The sequence below is a fragment of the Saimiri boliviensis genome, chromosome 12 (assembly GCF_048565385.1).
Source record: "Saimiri boliviensis isolate mSaiBol1 chromosome 12, mSaiBol1.pri, whole genome shotgun sequence".
In the NCBI taxonomy this organism is placed as follows: Eukaryota; Metazoa; Chordata; class Mammalia; order Primates; family Cebidae; genus Saimiri; species Saimiri boliviensis.
Genome location: NC_133460.1, coordinates 109,902,977 through 109,924,130, shown reverse-complemented (window position 1 = coordinate 109,924,130; position 21,154 = coordinate 109,902,977). Strand labels below are relative to the sequence as shown.

General features: G+C 42.9%; 2 protein-coding genes across 10 annotated transcripts in view; one reads left to right on the top strand and one right to left on the bottom strand.

The window, feature by feature from the left end:
* Nucleotides 1-8,779, top strand: part of DHX32 (DEAH-box helicase 32 (putative)) — a 62,478-nt gene extending 53,699 nt beyond the window's left edge. For all 5 annotated transcript variants that reach the window (XM_074383074.1, XM_039464975.2, XM_039464976.2 and 2 more), the window contains 5 exons: nt 3,336-3,527; nt 4,256-4,405; nt 6,059-6,246; nt 6,861-7,042; nt 8,431-8,779. In XM_074383074.1, the coding sequence (XP_074239175.1) occupies nt 3,336-3,527; nt 4,256-4,405; nt 6,059-6,246; nt 6,861-7,042; nt 8,431-8,602 (884 nt within the window). In that variant the 3' untranslated portion in view covers nt 8,603-8,779. The remainder of the gene's footprint in view (nt 1-3,335; nt 3,528-4,255; nt 4,406-6,058; nt 6,247-6,860; nt 7,043-8,430) is intronic.
* Nucleotides 771-21,004, bottom strand: BCCIP (BRCA2 and CDKN1A interacting protein). Of its 5 annotated transcripts, none has more exons than XM_010331872.3 (8): nt 20,799-21,002; nt 18,095-18,169; nt 17,130-17,210; nt 13,861-13,950; nt 12,918-13,105; nt 10,666-10,840; nt 5,118-5,154; nt 1,668-1,880 (listed from the first exon to the last, which is right to left on the bottom strand). In XM_010331872.3, the coding sequence occupies exons 1-8, from the start codon at nt 20,961-20,963 to the stop codon at nt 1,747-1,749; spliced, it is 945 nt and encodes a 314-aa protein (XP_010330174.3). In that variant the 5' UTR covers nt 20,964-21,002; the 3' UTR covers nt 1,668-1,746. The 5 variants fall into 5 exon arrangements, with proteins under 5 accessions (XP_010330165.3, XP_010330174.3, XP_010330180.3 ...); XM_010331878.3 differs by lacking the exon at nt 1,668-1,880 and adding an exon at nt 4,404-5,004; XM_010331863.3 differs by lacking the exon at nt 5,118-5,154 and having other exon boundaries at nt 771-1,880; nt 20,799-21,004.
* Between the last annotated feature and the right edge of the window lie 150 nt (nt 21,005-21,154).

Here is a 21,154-nt window from a genome sequence, read left to right as displayed (position 1 = left end):
GAGAAGGCATGATGCTCTCCTAAGCGTATTCCCAGGAATAACTGCAGACTAAAACTTTTACCTGAGGGAAAGTACAATAAATATGTTGGCATACACTTGCATAATGCCAGCTACCTTGATAGGAAATTCAGTGTTTCTGAGCCATTTTTGCCAGGTGAGGCAGAAAGTAGGCCAGAGATTGTTATAACAAAGGAGACCTGGCTGCAGGAAGCCTGCTAAGCACCTGCAGACACAGGACTTCCTGTGAGGGGCAGGGGGAGGGTGGAAGCCAACCGAGGCTTCCTACCTTTTGACATCTACAAAGTTGGCATACATTGTAAGAACGCAGAGGAAACACGCTGCATGGGCTGTCAGCTCTGGAAACACTGTGGCCTTGGACTCCACTTGGCCTGTGCTGGGCTTGGAGTTAGCCTTACGTCGGCTTCTCCTCTGCTGGTTGCTGTTTAATGACCTCTTTGTTTATAACCAGGCTTTCTGCTGATGCCAAGGAGAAAAAATGCAGGCATATATTGGAGCTTAGCATTTGAGGTTCTATGGAAAACACACACACACAGCGGCAAAGAAGTACTGTGATGATAGCCCTTCGCGTTATTTTGAGGGACGGTAGTGGGGGAGGAGTGTAACCTTGTAGTGAGCTATTCCGCAGGGAGTACAGCTGCCGTTGGCAAGTGAGCTTAATAAAAATGATGTTTGGTTCATCTCGAAATTGCCTTCAGAATAAAGCAGTCTGATTTTGCACTGCTAGAATGAAGAGCCCTGACACTAAAACATTTCTGTTCCATTTGTCAGCATTACTTACCATGGATTATACTTAAACAGCACTGCCCTAAAGAACCCCCATCTAAACTCTTCTGCTTTTTAGCTATGATAATTTTATGGGCCACACTGGGGAGATGTCTTAAAATGCAGAATATAATAGCAACCTATTTAGTTATTTATTAATGTTCCTTCACCATTTAGTTATTTATTAACCTGCATTCATTAACTCATTCTTTCTAATACAATAGAACTCCAAGAACATCCTCTCCTTTGCTGTTGTTAGGACCAGGAGCAAAATCATGAAGTCATTTCTGTTACTAACTTTGTGTGCAGTCAACTCAGCTCCAGGCCGTAAAAATGAATAGTAGGTGCCCTTTGGGGACAGCGCCTGGCTGTCAAGCCAGATGCTTAAAGGGACAGTTGCCAAAGACCCTGTAACTTACAATGCTGCAGCTTTGCTGATTTATAGAAACTGGTTTCTAAAAAGCTTTCAGTAATTTTGTACTCCAGCCCCTTCCTGCTCTGTTTAATTTAAGATGCTTATTTCTGATGCTGCTGCTTGTACCTTCTCCAGCAGATCGGCTGTTACTTTTCATCTCATGCCCCATTGGTGGAACTCTTGAACTTTTTTTCTGAATAGCCCATCTGTTTATTTCACATGATTGTGACTTCTGAAGGTCTCATCTTTGCCGCTATGGTTAGGCCAAAGGTCCCCAAGAATGAACAAATAAGACAGTAGTACTGTATGCCAGCATCCAGGCAAAACAGGAATATCTCTGGGCAGTCATAAGCTTCTGCTCAGTTTTAAATCTTGATGGGAAAACATTCAGAAGTAATAGGGAAATTGGACATATTTGCCCCAAGGTAAGGCTGGAAGCTGTGCTGCAGTCGTCCAGTTGACGTCTGGGTTCCCTGCCAATGTCCCTTGGGTGGTTTGGCACTGCCTCCTCACTCCCAGCAGCAGATCTTTTGCCTGCGGTGGGTGTGTCAGGCTGAAATTCCGTCTGGTGCTTGCTCTGCTGTCCTTCCGCAGTACTGGAGGTGTGGTGGGCTGTACTGCAGCTTCCCCGAGTCATTTCCCAGACCACAGCAGTGGCTTCTCCTAATGCCTTCCAGTTGTCCTGACAGGAATAGAGGAATTTTATCAAATCGAAGTTTGTGAGTAGGTTTTTGAGCTACTCAGTTTGCCTGAAATTTAGACATAGAGCTTAATGATCAAAGTTTGGACAGCACATAACTACTTTTTTACTGTTTGTTACTTTGAACTCCCAGGAGCAGACAGGTTCAAGTGCTTCGTAGGACCCCAGAGTTCAGCTTGCACCCACCTTGCACATACTGGAATTGAAACAAGAGCAACCTAGTGACTCATAAATACTGCAGTTTGGGGGTATAACAATACAGCAGTGACCTTTATTGCGATACCAGGAACCAGACAGGTAGAAAAAACACGTGTGTTTATTTAATAAATATTAGGTTGGTGCAAAAGTAATCACAGTTTTTGCCTTTGAAAGTAAAATTATTTTTTTACTTGAAACTATTTTTACTTTGAAAGTAATGTCAAAAACTGCAATTATTTTTGCACTAACCTATATATAGCCTTATTCTACAAAGAGAATATATTTCTTTAAATAAATGGATTTTTTAAAACTTTGGTAGCGATTGAGCATATATAATAAATACCACATCATTATTGATGTTACATAAAAGAAAAATAAAGAGATGGAGAAAATCAGCTTGCTATATTTATTTGCCCTGGGAAATAACATCTTTATCTACTATTTCTAGCATCTGAGTTCCAGGTCACTTGTAATTAATTTTTCTCTGTATTATGCAATGTATTTTCCTGCTTTTCATGCCTCATACTTTTTTACTGGATGCTAGACATTGTACATTTTACCTTGTTGGGCACTGAATATTTTAGTCCCAGAAATATTTCTGAGCTTTGTCCTGGGATGCAGTAGATCATTTCAGGTCCTGCTGTATAGATGTGTCAGGTGGCAGTGCCCATCTAGGGTTTCTCATTTGTGTTTCCTACCTAGTGCCCAGAGGTTTTCCAGCTTGGCTGATAGGAACAGGCCCTACCCTAGGTCCTGTGTCAGCACCAGGCACTGTTCCTTCTAATCCTCCGACATGGCTCTTTCTCTGGCCTGGGGTGGATCCTTACACACATGAGCTGATCGGTGGGTGCTCTGCTGCCTAGTTGAGGGAGCTCCCTCTGGCCCGATTTCTCTCTGTGTGCCCCTCTCCAGTATGGTCACCTGCCAGTTCTGGCCACCTTAGTCTCCCTGGATCCCTGGCATTGTTTTCCTACTGCAGGGAGGCTGGCAGGCTCCACCTGGGTTCCCCACCGCATGCGCACTACAGCCGGGACCCTCCTCGAAGCATGAGCTGGACAATCACAGGGCTCTCCTCCTGAGTTTGCTCTCTCAGGAATCACTGTCTTTGGTGTCTTGCAAACCGTTGTTTCACACATTTTGTCCATTGTTTGCTTGTTTCATGCAGGAAGGAAAATCCAGTACCTGCTTCTCCATCTTGGACATATGAGACTCTTAAATTATTCTTTTTTCCTTTTCTAGCACCAGAAAGTTTGATGCAGGCATTGGAAGACTTAGATTATCTGGCAGCACTAGATAATGATGGAAATCTTTCTGAATTTGGAATCATCATGTCAGAGTTTCCTCTTGATCCACAACTCTCCAAGTCTATCTTAGCATCCTGTGAATTTGACTGTGTAGATGAAGTGCTAACAATTGCTGCCATGGTAACAGGTACACCTAATGACTATTCCTTTTCTTTTTTTGCAGATCTGCACCAGGTATAGATTTAAATGGGATCCATTTGAAATGATATTTTAAGGAGCATATATCACAGATGGTGATCAAGTCATTCAACCTTTTGAAATGATAGCGAGGTATTTAATAGGTTAGAAAAGGAAAATTTTCTTAATATGAAAAATTATCTTAATATAAGAAAACTAACTCAAAGTGCAACAAATTTATACATCAGATATATGAAAACACACTAGGTTTCTTTGCTGAAGTCGTCAGTGCAGATGAAGAAAATGGATCACTAGAGGTGTTTTCCCCCAAACAATGATGTGTGCTTGTTTTTTATTTCCTATTGACATCATTCATCCTGGCTTGTATGTTTTAATTTATTCTAATATCGGCAGAACAGACCAACCATTGTGCTGTATCAGAGCTGGTTCTTGTGCTTGGACCTCTGAGTACCTCAGGTTTTCCCTGCTCCCGGTGGAATATAAGCAGGGTATTAACCATATTCAGTTGACCTTAGAAAAGCAAACACACAACACACACACACACACGAAGAAGAATTAGGATGACTCACTAAATTTCCCGGATTTCTAAGTAAACAAGAATAGCACATTTATTCAGAGAACCAAGACAGAAGCAGTTCCACCAACAGTCATGACCCCATGTTACGGTAAGATGAAATGTCTTCATTATTGCTAACTGTGACCTTTTGCATTTTAAAGCTCCAAATTGCTTTTCACATGTGCCACATGGAGCTGAAGAGTCTGCCTTGACTTGTTGGAAGTCATTTTTACACCCTGAAGGAGATCACTTTACCCTCATCAACATTTACAAGGCCTACCAGGACACAACTCTGAATTCTACCAGTGAATGTAAGTGAATGCTCAGAAATTACCTTCTAATTCCACCTTCCTTTCCCCAGAGAAGTCTGAGTCCTTATTAGTAATTCATCAGTCTTCTTCTCTAGCCCCGTTGCCACTTGAATGCAATGGCACTTGAGGCCCTAAACACACTGACAGCCATCTGCAGAGTGGGAGACGCTCCTTCCTCCTGCTCCCACAAAGCTCTGTACTTCCAGAGTTCCAGCACTGCACTCAGCCAGCCTTCAGAGCAAGCTTGGGACACAGTGATGGGGGACAGAGACTCATAGATCGGTGTGCAGAGGAAGACAAGGAACAGCCACCGCTACATAAGCCACTGAGTCAGAGCTGTGCTGTGCACCCTCTGTATCCTGGCACATTCACCATGCACGTGCAGAGAGGCCACAGAGCTCCAGATACTCAGGCAGAATAGGCTGGGGAGCTAAGGGGAAGCTGCAGAGCTGCTGACGAAGCCTGGAAGGGACAGCAGAGGGTATCCAGAGAACAGAATGGTGTGTGTCAAAGCACAGCCACAAAGTCCTGTGTAAGCCTGAACGACAGTGTGGGGATTACCTGTCACAGAAAGGTACTCAGAAGTGAACCGGAAGCTCCTATGCAAACAGACACAAGAGGAGGGCAAACAGCATAGCAGTGTGGCGGGGGCTGGAGCCAGCCTCAAAGGGCAGCCAGGAAGGAGATCCCTCCCTCCAAGGATTTTCCTTACCTTTGTTTTCCATGATGCATCTTTTACCTCCTTTGCTCTGAAAGATGGTGTGAAAATATGTGAGGTAGTATGAAAAAATATGGCAGCAATTTGAAAGACCATAGAATTGTATAAAGAGCAAGGAGTTAATGAGTCAGAGCTGAGAAGAAAAAGTTGTCCGTGGAGCCAGAAAGTACACGGGAATTTGATGGCATCTTTTGAGGGCATGCTGAATGGGCGACACTCTGTGACTAAGTACATGCTCTGGTTGCTCCGAGCAGCCTGAGTGGACAGGACAAGGTAAACGAGGGTCTTCTGTCCACAGCGCCATGGCCACGTGCATTCCCAGATCCATCTTAAATAATTACAGGTGACAAGAAAGACTAACCTCAAACTCACCCAGATGCCTGAATTTTAATATAAAAGTTGCAGCTAGGGTAGATAGATGAGCTTAACTGTAACATAATTAATTCCCAAGTCAACCCGGTCGTAATCCTTTTCTTATCATTAAATAAAATAAGAGATATTTTCATAGACCAAAGGAATTTATACTGTGGGATTTTTTCTGCCTAGTTTGATTAAATGGGGCCACATACATCCTTGCTGTAGGCATAGAGACAAAATACAGATCTTAACAAAATCCTGTCTGGCCTTTACGAGCCACAGGTTAGTTAAATACATCTTCAGTCACCACTAGGAAGTTTCCACAGTTGGCTGGGATCACAGAACCCCAGCGAGTGGCATGGGTGCTGTGAGTGGCACCGTCTCCCTTCCTGGTAGTGCCCTGACAGCTGACCTCACAGGCACCAGAAATCCTTGTCCTTGCTGCCTTCCTGCCACTCACCTATGTGGCCTCCTTTGTAGGAGAGGAGAGTGTAGGGCTTAAAGATGGTAACTGGCCTGGGCTCTTCAGAGCTTCTGACAAATCATTTCTAAATGGCCTTCTGTTCTTTTCCTCCTAGACTGTGTTGAAAAGTGGTGTCATGATTACTTCCTCAACTGTTCAGCACTCAGAATGGCAGATGTTATCCGAGCTGAACTCTTAGAAATTATCAAGCGAATCGAGCTTCCCTATGCAGAACCTGCTTTTGGCTCCAAGGAAAACACTGTAAACATAAAGAAAGCTCTTCTCTCCGGTTACTTTATGCAGGTGAGAAGGCACGGGGTCGCCTTGACATAGGCTTCCCCGTAGTGCACATACTTAGAACCTGCTGCCAACAGTCGCTCACTTAGGATGATGATTTTGACACTAACTTTAAAACTGAAAATCCATGTTTATAGTAAAGATTTGGCACTTAAATACCCTTCCTCAAGGGAATAAAGGTCCAAGGCAGAATATGTAGTCTTAATGGAGAAAAATGACATTTCAGTATGCATTTCCTCGTCTGTCAAGTTCCTACATCACAGGGTTATTGTGTGCTTAACAGCAAGTGTAAAGCGCTTGGCATCGGAGTGTGTCACCCGTAGTATGGCAGGTCATGTGCTAAGTTTCATCTCCTGGCCAAAACATTAACCTCAGAGCTGCATTATTTTAGCACAGTGCCCTGCTGTTGCTGAAGTTAGTTAATATCAGTGTCTCAAAGTTTTAGGCAAAACATGCTTATGGCTTATTTTCTACATATAAAAATAGGAAACATGAGTGGCAAATTTTAGTTTTAACTATCCCGTATGAAATACTTTGGTATTTTTTTCAACAAACATTTTTTTGTGTATTGATCTCCTTATTAAATCAAAATCTTTCTTCTTTAAAACTCTGCCTTTCAGATTGCTCGGGACGTTGATGGATCAGGTAACTACTTAATGCTGACACATAAGCAGGTTGCTCAGCTGCATCCCCTGTCTGGTTACTCAATCACCAGGAAGATGCCAGAGTGGGTCCTCTTCCATAAATTCAGCATTTCTGAGAACAACTACGTCCGGATTACCTCAGAAATCTCTCCCGAACTGTAAGTTTCATGGAGAAAAAAGGGTTGTATTTTTTTTTAAATTCGTACCTGTAGGAGTAAATGACAAATTTGGCTTTTATTCTATTTTTAGTTGTAAAGTTTATACTGGTGCCAATCTTAATTTATGTTGAGAGTACCTACTAAGGGCAGGCCTCTGTGGATGATACCTAGGAAATGTCCCTGCCTATGAGATGACAGCATAGAAAAGACAGTGTCGAAATAAACACAAAGACCGTGTGTCTTTAAGAGTCTTTAAGAGGAATTGAATGCTAGAGAAACTGTGCAGGTTTGCAGGTGCACTGACCTTGAGAGGAATGAGCATGGCCATCTTTCAAGAGCCACTGCAGTTGGAGCTGTCAGGGAAGAGGAAGGAGGAGAGGTTGAAGAGGCAGGCACCAGAGGGTGGGCTTTGTGGGCCACATAGTTTAGATTTTATCCAAGTGCAGTACGCAGCAATTGGAGCATTTTAAGCAAGAGTAGCAGCTTCTCTGGATAGTTTTAAGGATCACTGAAGCTGGCCAGGCACAGTGGCTCGCACCTGTAATCCCAACACTTTGGGAGGCCAGGCAGGAGGATGGCTTGAGCTTAAGAGTTCAAGACCAGCCCTGGCAACATGGCAAGACTCTGTCTCTACAAAATAAAAAATAATAATAATAATAGCTGGTGTGGTGGCACGCGCCTGTAGTCCAAGCTACTTGGGAGACTGCAGTGAAGGATCGTTTGAGCCCGGGAGGTCAAGGTTGTGGTGAGCTAGCTATGGTTACACCACTGCACACCAGTCTGGGAGACAGAGCAAGACCATGTCTAAAAATAAAAAATGAAAAAATAACTGGTTTCTACATGAATGGAAAAGGAGGGACAGTGGCAAGAGTGAGACTACTCCGCTAGTCTTTCAGAGGCCACAGCAGAGTCTGGATCCATTTTGAAGGTACCACTCCAGCAAGTAGTGTTCAAGGCAGCAACTGAGAGTTGACTCATAGGTGTCTGGCTTACACAGCTGGATGTGGAGTGGCACTAAGATGACAAAGAAGCAAAGATTCCCCCTCTGTTCCCTACCCAAAGCTCTTCCAAGCATAAAGATCAGTGCCTCTCACATGGTGATGGGCCTCAGGGGAATTATTAGTTTCCATCAAAGGTTAGTGGTAGACAGCACTTCCACTGTGTGGCATCCACTAAAGTAGCCAACTTATTCTAGAAATGCAAGAGGATTGGCTGCAGGAAAACCAGAAAGTATTTGTTTTACAAAGTCAGATTGAGATACTGAGGAGTTCAAATTAAATACCGGTTCTACTGGTAGATTCTCCAGGGAATGGGAGGTGCCCAGACATAGCGTTTGGTGTCTCTCACCATCTTCCCCACTCAAAATCTAATCTTTTTGTTTTAAACAGATTTATGCAGTTGGTACCACAATACTATTTCAGTAATCTGCCTCCTAGTGAAAGTAAGGATATTCTACAGCAAGTAATGGATCCCCTATCCCCTATTTCAACAATGAATAAGGAACAGAAAATGTGTGAGAAGTGCCCTGAAACTGCTGAACAGAGATGTGCTCTCCAGTGACTCCCCACCAAACACAAGGTGCAATAGTGTCCCAAAGTTAGCTGGATGGCTGAACTCCGGAGTGATGTGCAAATATGTTACATGAAGATGGATTTCCCACCCACAGGATAGTCTTGAAAAAACACTTTGTATGTTATTTTAAAATAAAAAATAGAAGTTTTTATTGAGTTCTTTAAATTACATGTTTTTCTTCTTCTTGGAAAAGTTTTTAAATCAACCATTCATAATTTGACCAAAATTTAAAAAACTGGTATTTTGTAAATGTGTCACAGACACACAGGACAGAACCCTACTTTTTGTAGAGGACCTTACTCCGAATAAAGTTATGAGTTTTTCAGTAATTCTCCGCTGAGTTTTCTGGTAATTTTACAAAAGCAAGCCCATCACTGTCCATTGGAAATGGGTTAGACAGATAGATATTCTTTCAGTTTATCCATGATTTCGTTCATCTTGTCACCTGGAATTAACATCACAGTTCGCAAAGGCTTCATTGGTACGTCATCAAAAGACCATCTGCCACCCAGACAGGTGTCGCTCTCCTCCTGCACTGAGTAGCTGAACTTCAGAATTGCCTTCTAAACCAAGTAAGTAACCATGAATTAAAAATCTGGACAACGCGAAGACAAAACCCATTTAATCTACGACAAAGAATATTACATTTGGCATATAGTTAAATAAGAATGAGAGCTAAAAAACTCAGAATAAAACAAGTTCAAATGGGACATTCAGGTGGAAGTTACAAAATACAAACCAAGTAGATTTTTAACCCACATGAGGAACAGGAATACAGGTGTGCAATTTCTAAGAGGTGAACAAGCAACTAAGTGCTGTTTTCATTTAATTGTCCAGTATCTTGTGATAAGTGAAATTAAGACTCATAACATTTGGTATTTAACAAGAACTGGTCTTAACACTGTCTTTTCTCACTTTCTCAGCTGCTTCCTTAGCATCAGGCTTCTGTGTGAAAACAGAGTAAATCTGCATACCTCACCATCTTAAAACACCCATACATACTCACCCTAAATAGTCTATGTACTGAAGCATATGTTTTATAAAAATTGTGTTTACCATTTCCTTCCTGGAAAAAAAGGGCATAGCTGAATTGGTAGTATTTTAGTCTTCTGTAGAAGTCTTAAAAGTGGTATCACCCAATTCAGGAAAATATGTTCCCCTCAGAGATACACTTCAAGATTTTTTTTTTGCGTGGGGTGAGGGGGGCAGACAGAGTTTTGCCCTTGTTGCCCAGGCTGGAGGGCTGTGGCATGATCTCGGCTCACTGCAGCTTCCATTTCCCAGGTAGAAGCAATTCTCCTGCCTCAGCCTCCCAAGTAGCTGGGATCACAGGCGTCTGCCACCATGCCCAGCTAATTTTTTTTTGTATTTTTAGTAGAGACGGGGTTTCTACATGTTGGCCAGTCCGATCTCGAACTCCTGGCCTCGGGGCCAACTCCACCCGCCTCAGCTTCCTAAGGTGCTGGGATTACAGGCATGAGCCACCGCACCTGGCCCACTTCAAGATTTTTGAGAGGCAGACTGTGAGAAAATATTCTCTGGTATATGGCTGTCCATCACATACATTATGTGCATGTGGAGAAAAAAATGCTGGAGAAATCCCACCAGTGGGATGACATCCACGACTAAGGGCAAAGAGTAGCAGGGGTGCCCCAGCTTCCACAATGACCGGCTGTGTGAGCTCAGGTAATTTCCCTCATCTCCCTCTGACTGTAAACCCCAAGCTAATGTCTACCTCTCCGCATGGTTTTAGAATGAAACATTTCACAGGAAGCATATTACAAATACCTAATCATTCTTAGCAGGTTAGTAACTTTTCTCCTCCTCCTCACACTTATAACCACAGTGCAGGTGGGGAAGCTGGTGCCTAGCCTTTTGAGTACCTACTATGTGCCTGGCACGATGTTAGCTGCTAGCTCTTGCGGAGAAATAGAAAAAACAGTGGACAAACTTGAAAGACTTGGACATAAGGTGGGAGAACAAGAAATCTTGATAAATCATTTTCAAGAAATCTTTCTTTACATCTAAATAAATAAACAGGATAGTCTTACCTCATAGAAAAATTCTTCCTCTGCATTTGCAAACATTAACTCATCTTTCTTTTGGTTGCTCCATTTCTTTTTGGAATTGTTTTTTCCTGCTTCCACAAATGTCTTACTAATCAGAAGGTAAAAGCAGCACTTCCCACATGGCTTATTGGTTTTGTGTGCCTCCACTACTTCTTTCCTACAAAGCATACAGAGACAAAATCTCAGTCTGTTTCCCAGGCTGTAGAGTATAATGGCGCAATCTCGGCTCACTGCAACCTCTGCCTCCCAGGTTCAAACGAATTTTCGTGCCTCAGCCTCCCAAGTAGCTGAAATTACAGGCCTGCACCACCAGCTATTTTTTTTTTTTTTTGTATTTTTTAGAACTGGGCTTTCGCCATGTTGGCCAACCTGGTCTCAAACTCTTAGCCTCAGGCAATCTGCCAGCCGCAGCCTCCCAAAGTGTTGGAATTACAGGTATGAGCCACCACACCTGGCCTACCCACCACCCTTTTTTTTTTTTTTTTTTTAAAGACACAGGGTCTTGTAATGTTGCCCGGGCTGGAGTACAGTCGGTATTCACAGGTACAGTCATCACATACTGCAGCTTGGAACTCCTGGCCTCAGGCATTCCTCCTGAGTAGCTGGGACTACAGGTATGTGCTACTGTGGTTGGCTCCCCAGTGGTGCGATCACGGCTCACTGCAACCTCTGCCTCCCAGCTTCAAACGATTCTCCCTGCCTCAGCCTCCTGAGTAGCTGGGATTACAGGAACCCACCACCACGCCTGGTTAATTTTTGTATTTTTTTAGTAGAGACAGGGTTTCACCATGTTGGCCAGGCTGGTCTCGAACTCCTGACCTCAGTTGATCCACCCGCCTTAGCATCCCAAAGTGCTGGGATTTAGAAGTGTGAGCCAGTACGCCTCACTTCAACTTTCTTTTAACAGGACTAGGAGAAAGCAAATCACCCTCCTATAAAACCAAATAAATGTGAGCTTCAGCTGATCAGGAAAAAAAGAAAAAAACCACTTAAGGCACCAGAAGCACAATCTGAGCTGCAGCTAAGAGAACAGGGAGCAGGAGGTAAAAAGCACTGAATCCCTAGGAAAAACAGCAAACCTACAGGTTTCCAGAGTAGAGTTGTATTCCTACAGCTATTTAAAGGGAAACCAGAACACAAGTGCTATAACCTCTGAGAAAGAATGTTCTATAAAGAACGTGTTGGACCGGGTGTGGTGGCTCACGCCTATAATACCAGCACTTTGGGAGGCCAAGGCAGGCGGATCACAAGGTCAGGAGTTTGAGACCAGCCTGGCCAATGTAGTGAAATCCCATCTCTACGAAAAATACAAAAAATTAGCTGAGCACAGTGGTGGGTGCCTGTAATCCTAGCTACTCGGGAAGCTGAAGCAGGAGAAATGCCTGAACCTGGAAGGTGGAGATTGCAGTGAGCCGAGACTGCGTCATCAAATTCCAGCCCAGGCGACAGAGCAAGATTCCATCTCCAAAAAAAAAAAAAAAAAAAAAGGGAACCTGTCTAGGCCAAGTACTGTGACTGACACCTGTAACCCCAACACTGGGGGGCCAAGGCAGGAAGATCACTTTAGCCTAGGAGTTCAAGACCAGCCTGGGCAACATGGCAAGACCCTGTCTCTACCCAAAAAAAAAAAAAAAAAAATTAAACAGATGGAAATAAGTAAGTGAATCTGCCTATATTTTGCCCTCCTTTGCAAAGCACAGGCAATACAATTCTTAGTACACTCAGTTTGCTAGATTTCACAGCTACATTTGAAATATTTTTGTAATCCTAAAACTCCTGTATTAAAAAAACAGAACAACAAAAACCTTGAAAAGCTAGACACGGTATCAGGACTATGTTTCCTTAGTTACGAAACACACCAATAGAATTTGGGAATTTTACCAGTTTTGTTATTGCTGTAATTGTTCAGCATTTTATTTGTGTTGCAGAAAGCTATCTGTGAAGGTGATAAACTTCAATCAAATGGGGATGAAAAGTCTACATGAAACTATCTACTTATATACCACTTAAATCTTAAGTTTAAAGATTATTAAGATTATTGACACAAACTCTTCAAAAAGCCAGTTGTTAATAATGTATGCACTTCACAGGACGCTTCTTCCACTTCTCTCACACTAAACCCACTTAACCCAAGGACAGAACTCTTTCTGTATCTACATATTCTACTTAAATGACATTTCTGAATCTACTTGGAAGAAAAATACTATTCGAAGACATTTTCCCAAGTCTCTTACTGAAGCTGCTGGTACATGGGCAGAGCGATCTGTGGAGGGACGTTAATGAATCTTTCACTTAGGAGAAGGCCCACAGGCTTGGTGGTGTCATTTAAAAGCTTGTCCAGCTGTTCAACCATGCTCTTTTCACAGTTCTTCTCACAGAAGCTTAGAATCAACTCTTTAATTTGTTCAGCACATTGGGTACCCTAGAAAGCAAAGAGAAAGCTTGTTTTCTATTAAAACCGATCACTTACAGGAGAAAACCTGAAAGTGAGAGCTATCACTTTTTATCTTACAGCTAAGGACAGTTTGTTGCCATAGCCTTTAACATCTTGTATATCTTCAGTGTTGATTGCTTAAGTATTTCTCAAAAGCAAACACACTGGTTACTTACTATCCCATGATCAGTAGTAAGAAAGTCATAATTAACATTCAGACACACTGGAATAGCAACTCTAGTCCACCTCATAAAGATAGGTGGAAGTAACTGGAAAGTTCATTTCAAAATTAAAGATTAAGTGTAGCCTGCATCTTATTCCGAGGAGGGTAAGCAACTGATTTACTTTTTATTACAACTCATTAGTCAATAAAAACAGATGAATCAAAACAAAATAAAATGTCAGTAAGTGCCCTCAATTTTGAAGCAGCAAAGCCTCAGAATTTCCCCACCACACAAGTAGTAAAGATAACAGCCGCAGAGACACAGCACCAACAGCTCCTGCATCAGTACCAACATCAGGACTGCCAAACCAGATGATTCCCTAAACCACAGGCAGTAAACTTTTAACTGGGTACAGATTATTCAAAACACCATCACCTTCATATTGAAAAAGGATTATAACAACAGCACTTATCCCTATCGTTAATATCATCTGACATAAAAGATATTTCCACCATGCATTAAATAAAAGTGGTTTAGGCCTAAGAAATAACCATTGAGATGCCACCCAGTGAAACCAACCTTTCTTTCAGTTAAATTCAAAAGGCTTATGAAACCAAAAATCTCATCTTCATCCACATCGTCATCACTGTCTTCTGAAACATCCGTTTGCTATTTAAAAAAAAAATAAATTAAATTTTATATTTAGTTGAGTATAATACCAAGTCTTGGGATGTAGGCCTCATTTATCTTTTCACTTTTCTTTTTTTGAGACGGAGTTTCGCTCTTGTTGCCCAGGCTGGAGTGCAATGGCGCGATCTCAGCTCACCGCAACCTCCACCTCCTGGGTTCAGGCAATTCTCCTGCCTCAGCCTCCTGAGTAGCTGGGACTACAGGCACGTGCCACCATGCCCAGCTAATTTTTTGTATTTTTAGTAGAGACAGGGTTTCACCATGTTGACCAGTATAGTCTCGATCTCTTGACCTTGTGATCCACCCGCCTTGGCCTCCCAAAGTGCTGGGATTACAGGCTTGAGCCACTGCGCCCGGCCTATCTTTTCATTTTCAAAAGCAAAAGTCTGTTTTACCGCCATCATTTTAGAAAGCATTATATTTTAAACACTGTCACAGTTTTACCACTATCATCTTGGAAAGCATTGTATCTTAAATACTGTATGACCTTGTTCATTTCACTTTACCTCCCTTGACTCTGTTCCTCTTTTTAGATTCTGGAAAGACTGAAATTTCTTCGTGATTCTTAAGTCATTTTCTTTTACCAGATTCTCAATATAAAATGAATCCACAAGAGATAAAACCTCAGAAATAACGCATTTAAATTTGTTTTCTAAACAATTTGGCTGGTGCCAAGCCTTTCTTCTCTGCTGGCCCACGGCATTGTTTCACCTAAAAATCAGGTGTTTCGAGAGCACTTGTCAGTCTTGACCATTAGAGAAGCTGGGTAATGCTCGTGGGCCACTTACACCTCACACGGGAAAGTGAGACTAGAAAAAAGAGAAACCTGCCCTTTGCTCTAGGATCCTAGAGACTGACTCCCCTGAATGCTATGGGTAGTCCCTTTTCTAAGAACAAGAAGTCTCTATCCTCGGGACAACTCAAGCAACTCTGGAGAAGCCAAAGAAGCCACAATTACAGCTGCAGAGCTACTGATGGTTATCCATTTAAAGGGTGAATACTGCCATTAGACAATAACCTCTTTCAAGGATAAAAATAACTGCTTCTCCTCCATATCCATCAGGTCTTCTAAGACACTAATTAGCTAGAGATCACATTTGTTTGATGAAAGAGCAGGTGGTCTGCTTTTTCCCACTGTCCTAATAAAGGGAAGTCCCAATAGGTTTAATTTCTCATTTACATTGAGTGTGATAAGGTTACTAATGTTGTCAAAAGGCCTGAAAAGTGTCCACTGTATTTAGTAATCAGTATGTTGGTGATGCTATCATTCAATGTCAGAATTTTTGTGGTGTAAAAGTCAGATAAGAGTGTCTGAAGAATGAGAGGACAGGAAGTAGAAACCATGAATAAGATTACTTTTCAAGAATTTTGGCTCTGAAGGTAATGTAGTTAGAGTGGAACATCTGACTGAATGGAGCTTTTGTTGTGTTTTTCACAACAGGCTAGGACACAGGTGCTGGAAACAGGAAAAAGACGCCAACAGTGACAGCTGCGCATGTGTAGCACTTGTCAGTTGCCAGATACGGTTCTAATCAGTCAGCAACTCTTTTTGTTCACTTATGCACTCTACAAGGTAGATGCTAGTATCATCCTCATTTTCAGAGGTGGAAATGGAAATTAATTCAGGTACTGTGGCAGGTTGTATCTTTCAGACCGCCCCAGTGGATCTCTCCTTGGACATGCTCTTCTGATAAAGTGACCTAGACACCTTTCTCATGGAGTGGTGGGGTCAATGTGCCCTCCCCTAGGTAGAAATTTGTACCTGTACTGACGAATCAAATGGTGGAAATGGCACTATTTAATCACTTCTGCCTGGTTCTTTTGGGCTGCTTGCTCATGGAACCAAACCAATGTGTAGCGAGGCTCACATGGAGAGGAACTGAGGCCCCTGGTCCAGAGTCCCAGCTAAGCTCCCGACAGATAGCTAGGGCTAACTTGCCAGTCAGGTGAACGAGCATTCTTGAAAGGGAATCCTCCAGCCCCCAGTCAAGCCTCTCCAGCTAACATGATAATGGAGATAGGTTGTGCCCACTAAGCTTTGTCCAAACTGCAGATCCATGAGCCAAATAAATGACTGCTGCTATTTTATGGCACTAAGCTATGGGGTGGTTTGTTATGCAAACACATAACCCAAAGAACCATCAGATGATAGGCAGCAGAGCCAGGGTCCAACCTAGTCCTTATTTTGTTGAGCTCTCTACAACATCTATCTGATAAGGATGATAATCCCCACCTCCTTTAAATGTTCTCTTTCTTGCTGTGTATGACATCGCTGCACTGTTGTGTCTTCTACTTCTCCAGCCATCCTTTTTAATCTCTTTTGCTGGCTCTGCCACTTACGTTACTCATCCAAGTATTCTTGGTATTACTAAGGTATCTGTCCCTTCCCTCCCTGTGCAATCCCAATCACTTCTATGATTCATTAACATTTGCTACAAACTCCCAAGTCTCCAGGGCTCCACCTGCTACCCAGTATCTCACAGGTAATTCAGACTCAAAATGTACAAATCCAAACTCACGTTCCCCCTCCTAACCTGAACTTCCTCCATGTTTGAGATCCTGCTTGCTCAAGCTAGAAACCTGGAAGTCATCCTTGACTCCTTTTCCTCTCACTTTCAGACCCAATCAGGGACTAAACTCCATCATATTTCATCTCCCAAATATTTTTCAAATGAGCCCACTTCTCTCCCTCTCCATTGCCACTACCTGGATTATTGCATTTAATAACCTTGGATTACCGCAATGACCTTCTGACCAGTCTCCCTTCCTCCAGTAATACTGCCTTCCAATTCAAGCTAAGCAGAATAAATAATTCATTTTTTTCCCCCAGATACAGGGTCTTGCTGTGTTGCCAGGCTAGAGTGCAGTGGCACAATCAAAGCTCAGCCTTGAATTCCTTGGCTCAAGAGATCCTTCTACCACAGTCAACTGGGTAAAAAGACTATAGGCATGTGCCACTATGCCTGGCTAATTTTTGCTATTTTTTGTAGAGACAGAGTCTTGCTATGTTGCCCAGGATGGTCTTGAACTCCTGGCCTCAAGTGATCCTCCTATCTTGGCTTCCCAAAGTGCTAGGATTACAGACATGAGCCACCATGCCCAGAATGAACTAAATAAAGAACTCATTTTATCAGGAAAAAACCAATTGTCCTGCTTACCTTAATCACACTCCCAATATGGTTCTGTTGAATTAAGAGATCTGTTAGCTCTGCAGTGTTCACAGGAGCCTTTAGAAAAAGCTAAAAGGAGGAAAAATTATTTTAAGATCAAAGCATGATTTCTAATAACTTCAAATCCCATATTCAAATACAAATAATGAAATTTCTGTGACTTGATTAAAAAGATGACCTAGAAAAGCAATCCTAAGAGGGAAAGAGAAGCCCAGGAGAGTCAAAGAAGCTAAAGATTAGGAAATTTCAGAGAAGCAGTGAGTGGTAATACAGAATTAATGGGGGAGAGAGAGAAAAAAAAGGGAGAAAAGAGAGAGGATGAACATAAGGCCAAAGAATTTGGTGAAAAGGACAGTGGAGGCTATAAAGGTTAAAGAACCAAAGTCATACTATGAGTCAACGAATAAGGAGAAGTAGCAAGCATCAATTTTGTAGCACCAAACAACAGTTACATGACTATTAAGAATTGTGAATTAGAGAAAACAAAATAGTAGCTCAACTAATTAGCAAATGAAATGAAATAATTCTTCCTTCCAGGCAAGGTAGAGAGGATAGAAATAGAAATTCTAAAAAGATGAATTTGAGAGAGACTGTATTCAATGATCTGAATTTGTTTTTTGTTTTTTTGTTTTTTTGTTTTAGAGACAGAGGCTTGCTCTGTTTCCCAGACCAGAGCTCAGTGGTGCATTCATAGCTCACTGCAGGCTTGAGTTCTTAAACTCAAGTAGTCCTCCAGCCTCAGCCTCCTGAGTAGCTAGGACTAAAGATGTGTGGTACCACACTTGGCTAATTTTTTTGTTTTTTGTAGACCAGTTCTCACTATGTTGCCCAGGCTGGTCGCAAACTCCTGGGATCAAGCGATACTCTCACCTTGGCCTTCCAAAGCGCAGAGATTACAGACATGGGATTTTTCTTAGAAGAAGAGATTATGCATAATAAATAAAAGATAATACCTGCTGCAATAATTTCTTAATTCCATCGTAATCGTTATCTGATATGGAATAAGCTTCAAATTCGATATTCACTTCCTGTAAATAACACATAAAATAGTCGTTACCAGAAAAACTACAAACATCTAGGCTTTAAAATAGGCAAACATTGCCAAGATAGCCATCTGTAGAGAATACAAAGTACCATCACATCATTTCTTCATGTGACGCAAAAGCCTGAGAGAACAAAACACTCATTCGAATAACCTAGTTTAAATGTTGAGAAAGTCCAGTTCAAATAAACCAGTCACAGTAGCCACAAAGAAAAAATTATTTTCCTGATTGCAAAAAGGGTGGGCAAAAATAAAAATCATTTCAAAAGTCCCTGGAATTGCCTAGAGCTTGATTTAGCCCATGGATTTAAGGTTATACTTCATTAACCTAGCAAATATTTATTAAGTACCAATCCAGGTACCAAGCACTATGCCAGACACTCAAGATGAAAAGGTTATGCCGGGTGCGGTGGCTCATGCCTGTAGTCTCAGCACTTTGGGAGGCCGAGATGGGCAGATCAAGAGATCAAGACCATCCTGGCCAACATGACAAAACCCCATTTCTACTACAAAAGTTAGCTGGGCATGGTGGCACACACCTGTAGTCCCAGCTACTCAGGATGCTGATGAGGCAGGAGAATCGCTTGAACCCAGGAGGCAGAGGCTGCAGTGAGCTGAGATTGTGCCACTGCACTCCAGCCTGGTGACAGAGCAAGACTCCGCCTCCAAAAGAAAAAAAAAAAGAAAAGGTTAGTAAGGCAGACACGAATGATCCTGCTCTCATGCAGCTTACAATTTAGGAAGGAATATAGACATTAAGGAAATATTTGTAGAAATGAAACAAAGGTATCACAGTGCCGTAACAACTTAAAAAATAAGTCAGGAAAGGAAAGGCTTCCTTAAAGAAGTGACACTTGAGCAAGGAACCAAGAAAAAGCAAAGAGGGTTGCTGTTACAGGGAACAGCACAAACTAAGGCCCTAAGGCAGAAGGAAATATGATGAGCAAAAGGGACTAGAAGAATGTGTAGCTGGGCTCCCTGATCTGTACCAAGACAACAGAATCTAAAGGAAGATGGCACTGAAATACCAAAAACAAAACCCAGTTGCTTTTAAACACTATCAAGAGCCATCCATGAGGACCCTAAATCATACCTTCATAAATGCTACAATGAACCTGGGGCTCTGATGAAATAATTTATTTTGATGCTCTTCAGGTTTTAATGGTTTGGAAATTTAGGTCTTAGCTAAAGGACATCACAGAGGAAACCAGACCCACTTTTACCTTGCCACACTGACTATGCATATATTTAAGGCTTCCTTAATTGTTATAACCTGCAACGCCCTGGAATTGCTCTAAGCAATTCTGAAGCAATTCCAGCTCCAATTTGAACTCCTTAAGTTCAGCTTTGCAGATCAAATGCTAACTCAGCCAGATTATGTGAGTAGCAAAACACAAGGGGTAGAGTGAGAGTGTTCCAAACAGGATCAAACTAAACCAAATAACAAACTGTCATTATTCAGGACTTAAATTCATTCCTTAGATCTAAATACATTCTGTAAATAATGCTCTTCTAGTGCTTTTTTCTTTGTCTAGACAGACATCTCAGACCTCTGTCCCAGACTATTATGGCACCACCAGGGAAATGGGCAGCAAATGGATCATCTGTCCAGCACCCCTTTCCCGGGTATGGGATCATCTCCACGTGGTTTCGACAGGAACAGCCACGTTTGTAGAAAACAGCCCTGTCCCTCATTCCCAGGTGATTTAGTATTAAGACTGTGGTAGTCTGATAGACTTCCCATGTTAACACCAGAATCACTAATTTCTATAACCCACAGTCATCAAATAGCCAAAGTTCAAAGTGAAAAATGGTGAGATGGCATTCAAGGCACAGAGCCAAAATAAAGATTTGTAAAGGAAGATTGATCACACAGCTGGTGAATTTAGGGACCATTTACAGAAATAACGACGGTTAAAGAGGGGGGCATGAATTCTGCTTTGGACAAGTTAAGGCTGAGGTATCGATTTAGACATTCAATAGTCTGAAGGATCGCTCAGTCCGAATTATTTATCAAACAAATAATAAGTACCTACATTACCAGGCACTATGGTAGGACCTATTCTGAAGACAGGAACCCAGTCCTATGAGACTACGAGGCCAAAGATTTACCCACGACTTGGGTCGGCTGCCCCAGGAGCCAGAAAATACAGCCTAGCTGAGATGTGAAGGAGGAAGGGAAAAGCAGGATGAAGAAGAGCATCTACTGCAGAACCCGGCAGGAGCCTTCGAGAAACTGAGGGCCCCTGTGAGCGCAGCCCGCACAGTGCAGAGGCGGACGGCCGCTGCCCCGCGGGGAGAGGGCCGGCTCTGCGGGCCCGGGGCGGCCGACCGGAGGCTTCGGCCTGAGAGCTAAAGCGGGCGGGAAGCGCACACCTGCGGCGGCGGGCTTTTTCGGGGGGACGCGGGTTGGGAGAATAACCGGATCGGAGTAGGCCTCGGAAGAATAACTCCTATGGCTGCGGTGTGCTAAAGGCCGAGGAGGAACCTGAGAAACAACCTGTCTCCAGTGTCTGCTCACAGACCCTCCGGGACGGGAAAAGACACTGTTTTCACACAGCCTGGGCTTGCCGCCAAGTTTATAAACCAACCAGAGAAATGCGTGTCCTTCTCACCTCGTCCACGAACTCGTCGTCTTCATCCTCTTCTTCGTCGCTGTCGTCATCGTCTTCGTCCTCATCCTCGACTTCATCTTCCTCTTCGTCGTCGCGCTGGACCTGGGCGCCAGGCGGCTGCGGAGCCCCACTCCCCAAAGCCCTCCGTTTGGCCCTGGACGCCATGTTACCGCCCACACTGCGCCTGCGCAGCTTCCCCGAGCCTGACTTTACAGACCAGCCCATAGTAGCCAAGGGGGTAAGGGATTACGAAGAAGCTCGGCGCTGAGTGCACGCCCACCCCAGTGCCCTTGCTGTATTCCGCAGCCATGATCTCTTACAATCGGGTCCCGCTTGCAGTCCTAGCTTGCTTTTTT

Excerpts from the sequence above, each read along its gene's own strand:
- BCCIP (XM_010331863.3), bottom strand. The coding sequence starts at position 20,963 with ATGGCGTCCAGGGCCAAACGGAGGGCTTTGGGGAGTGGGGCTCCGCAG. Across the intron at positions 13,106-13,860 it reads TGAATTTAACTGAAAGAAAG|GGTACCCAATGTGCTGAACA; the intron begins GTTGGTTTCACT and ends TTTGCTTTCTAG. Across the intron at positions 10,841-12,917 it reads CCCATGTACCAGCAGCTTCA|GAAAGAAGTAGTGGAGGCAC; the intron begins GTAAGAGACTTG and ends TATGCTTTGTAG.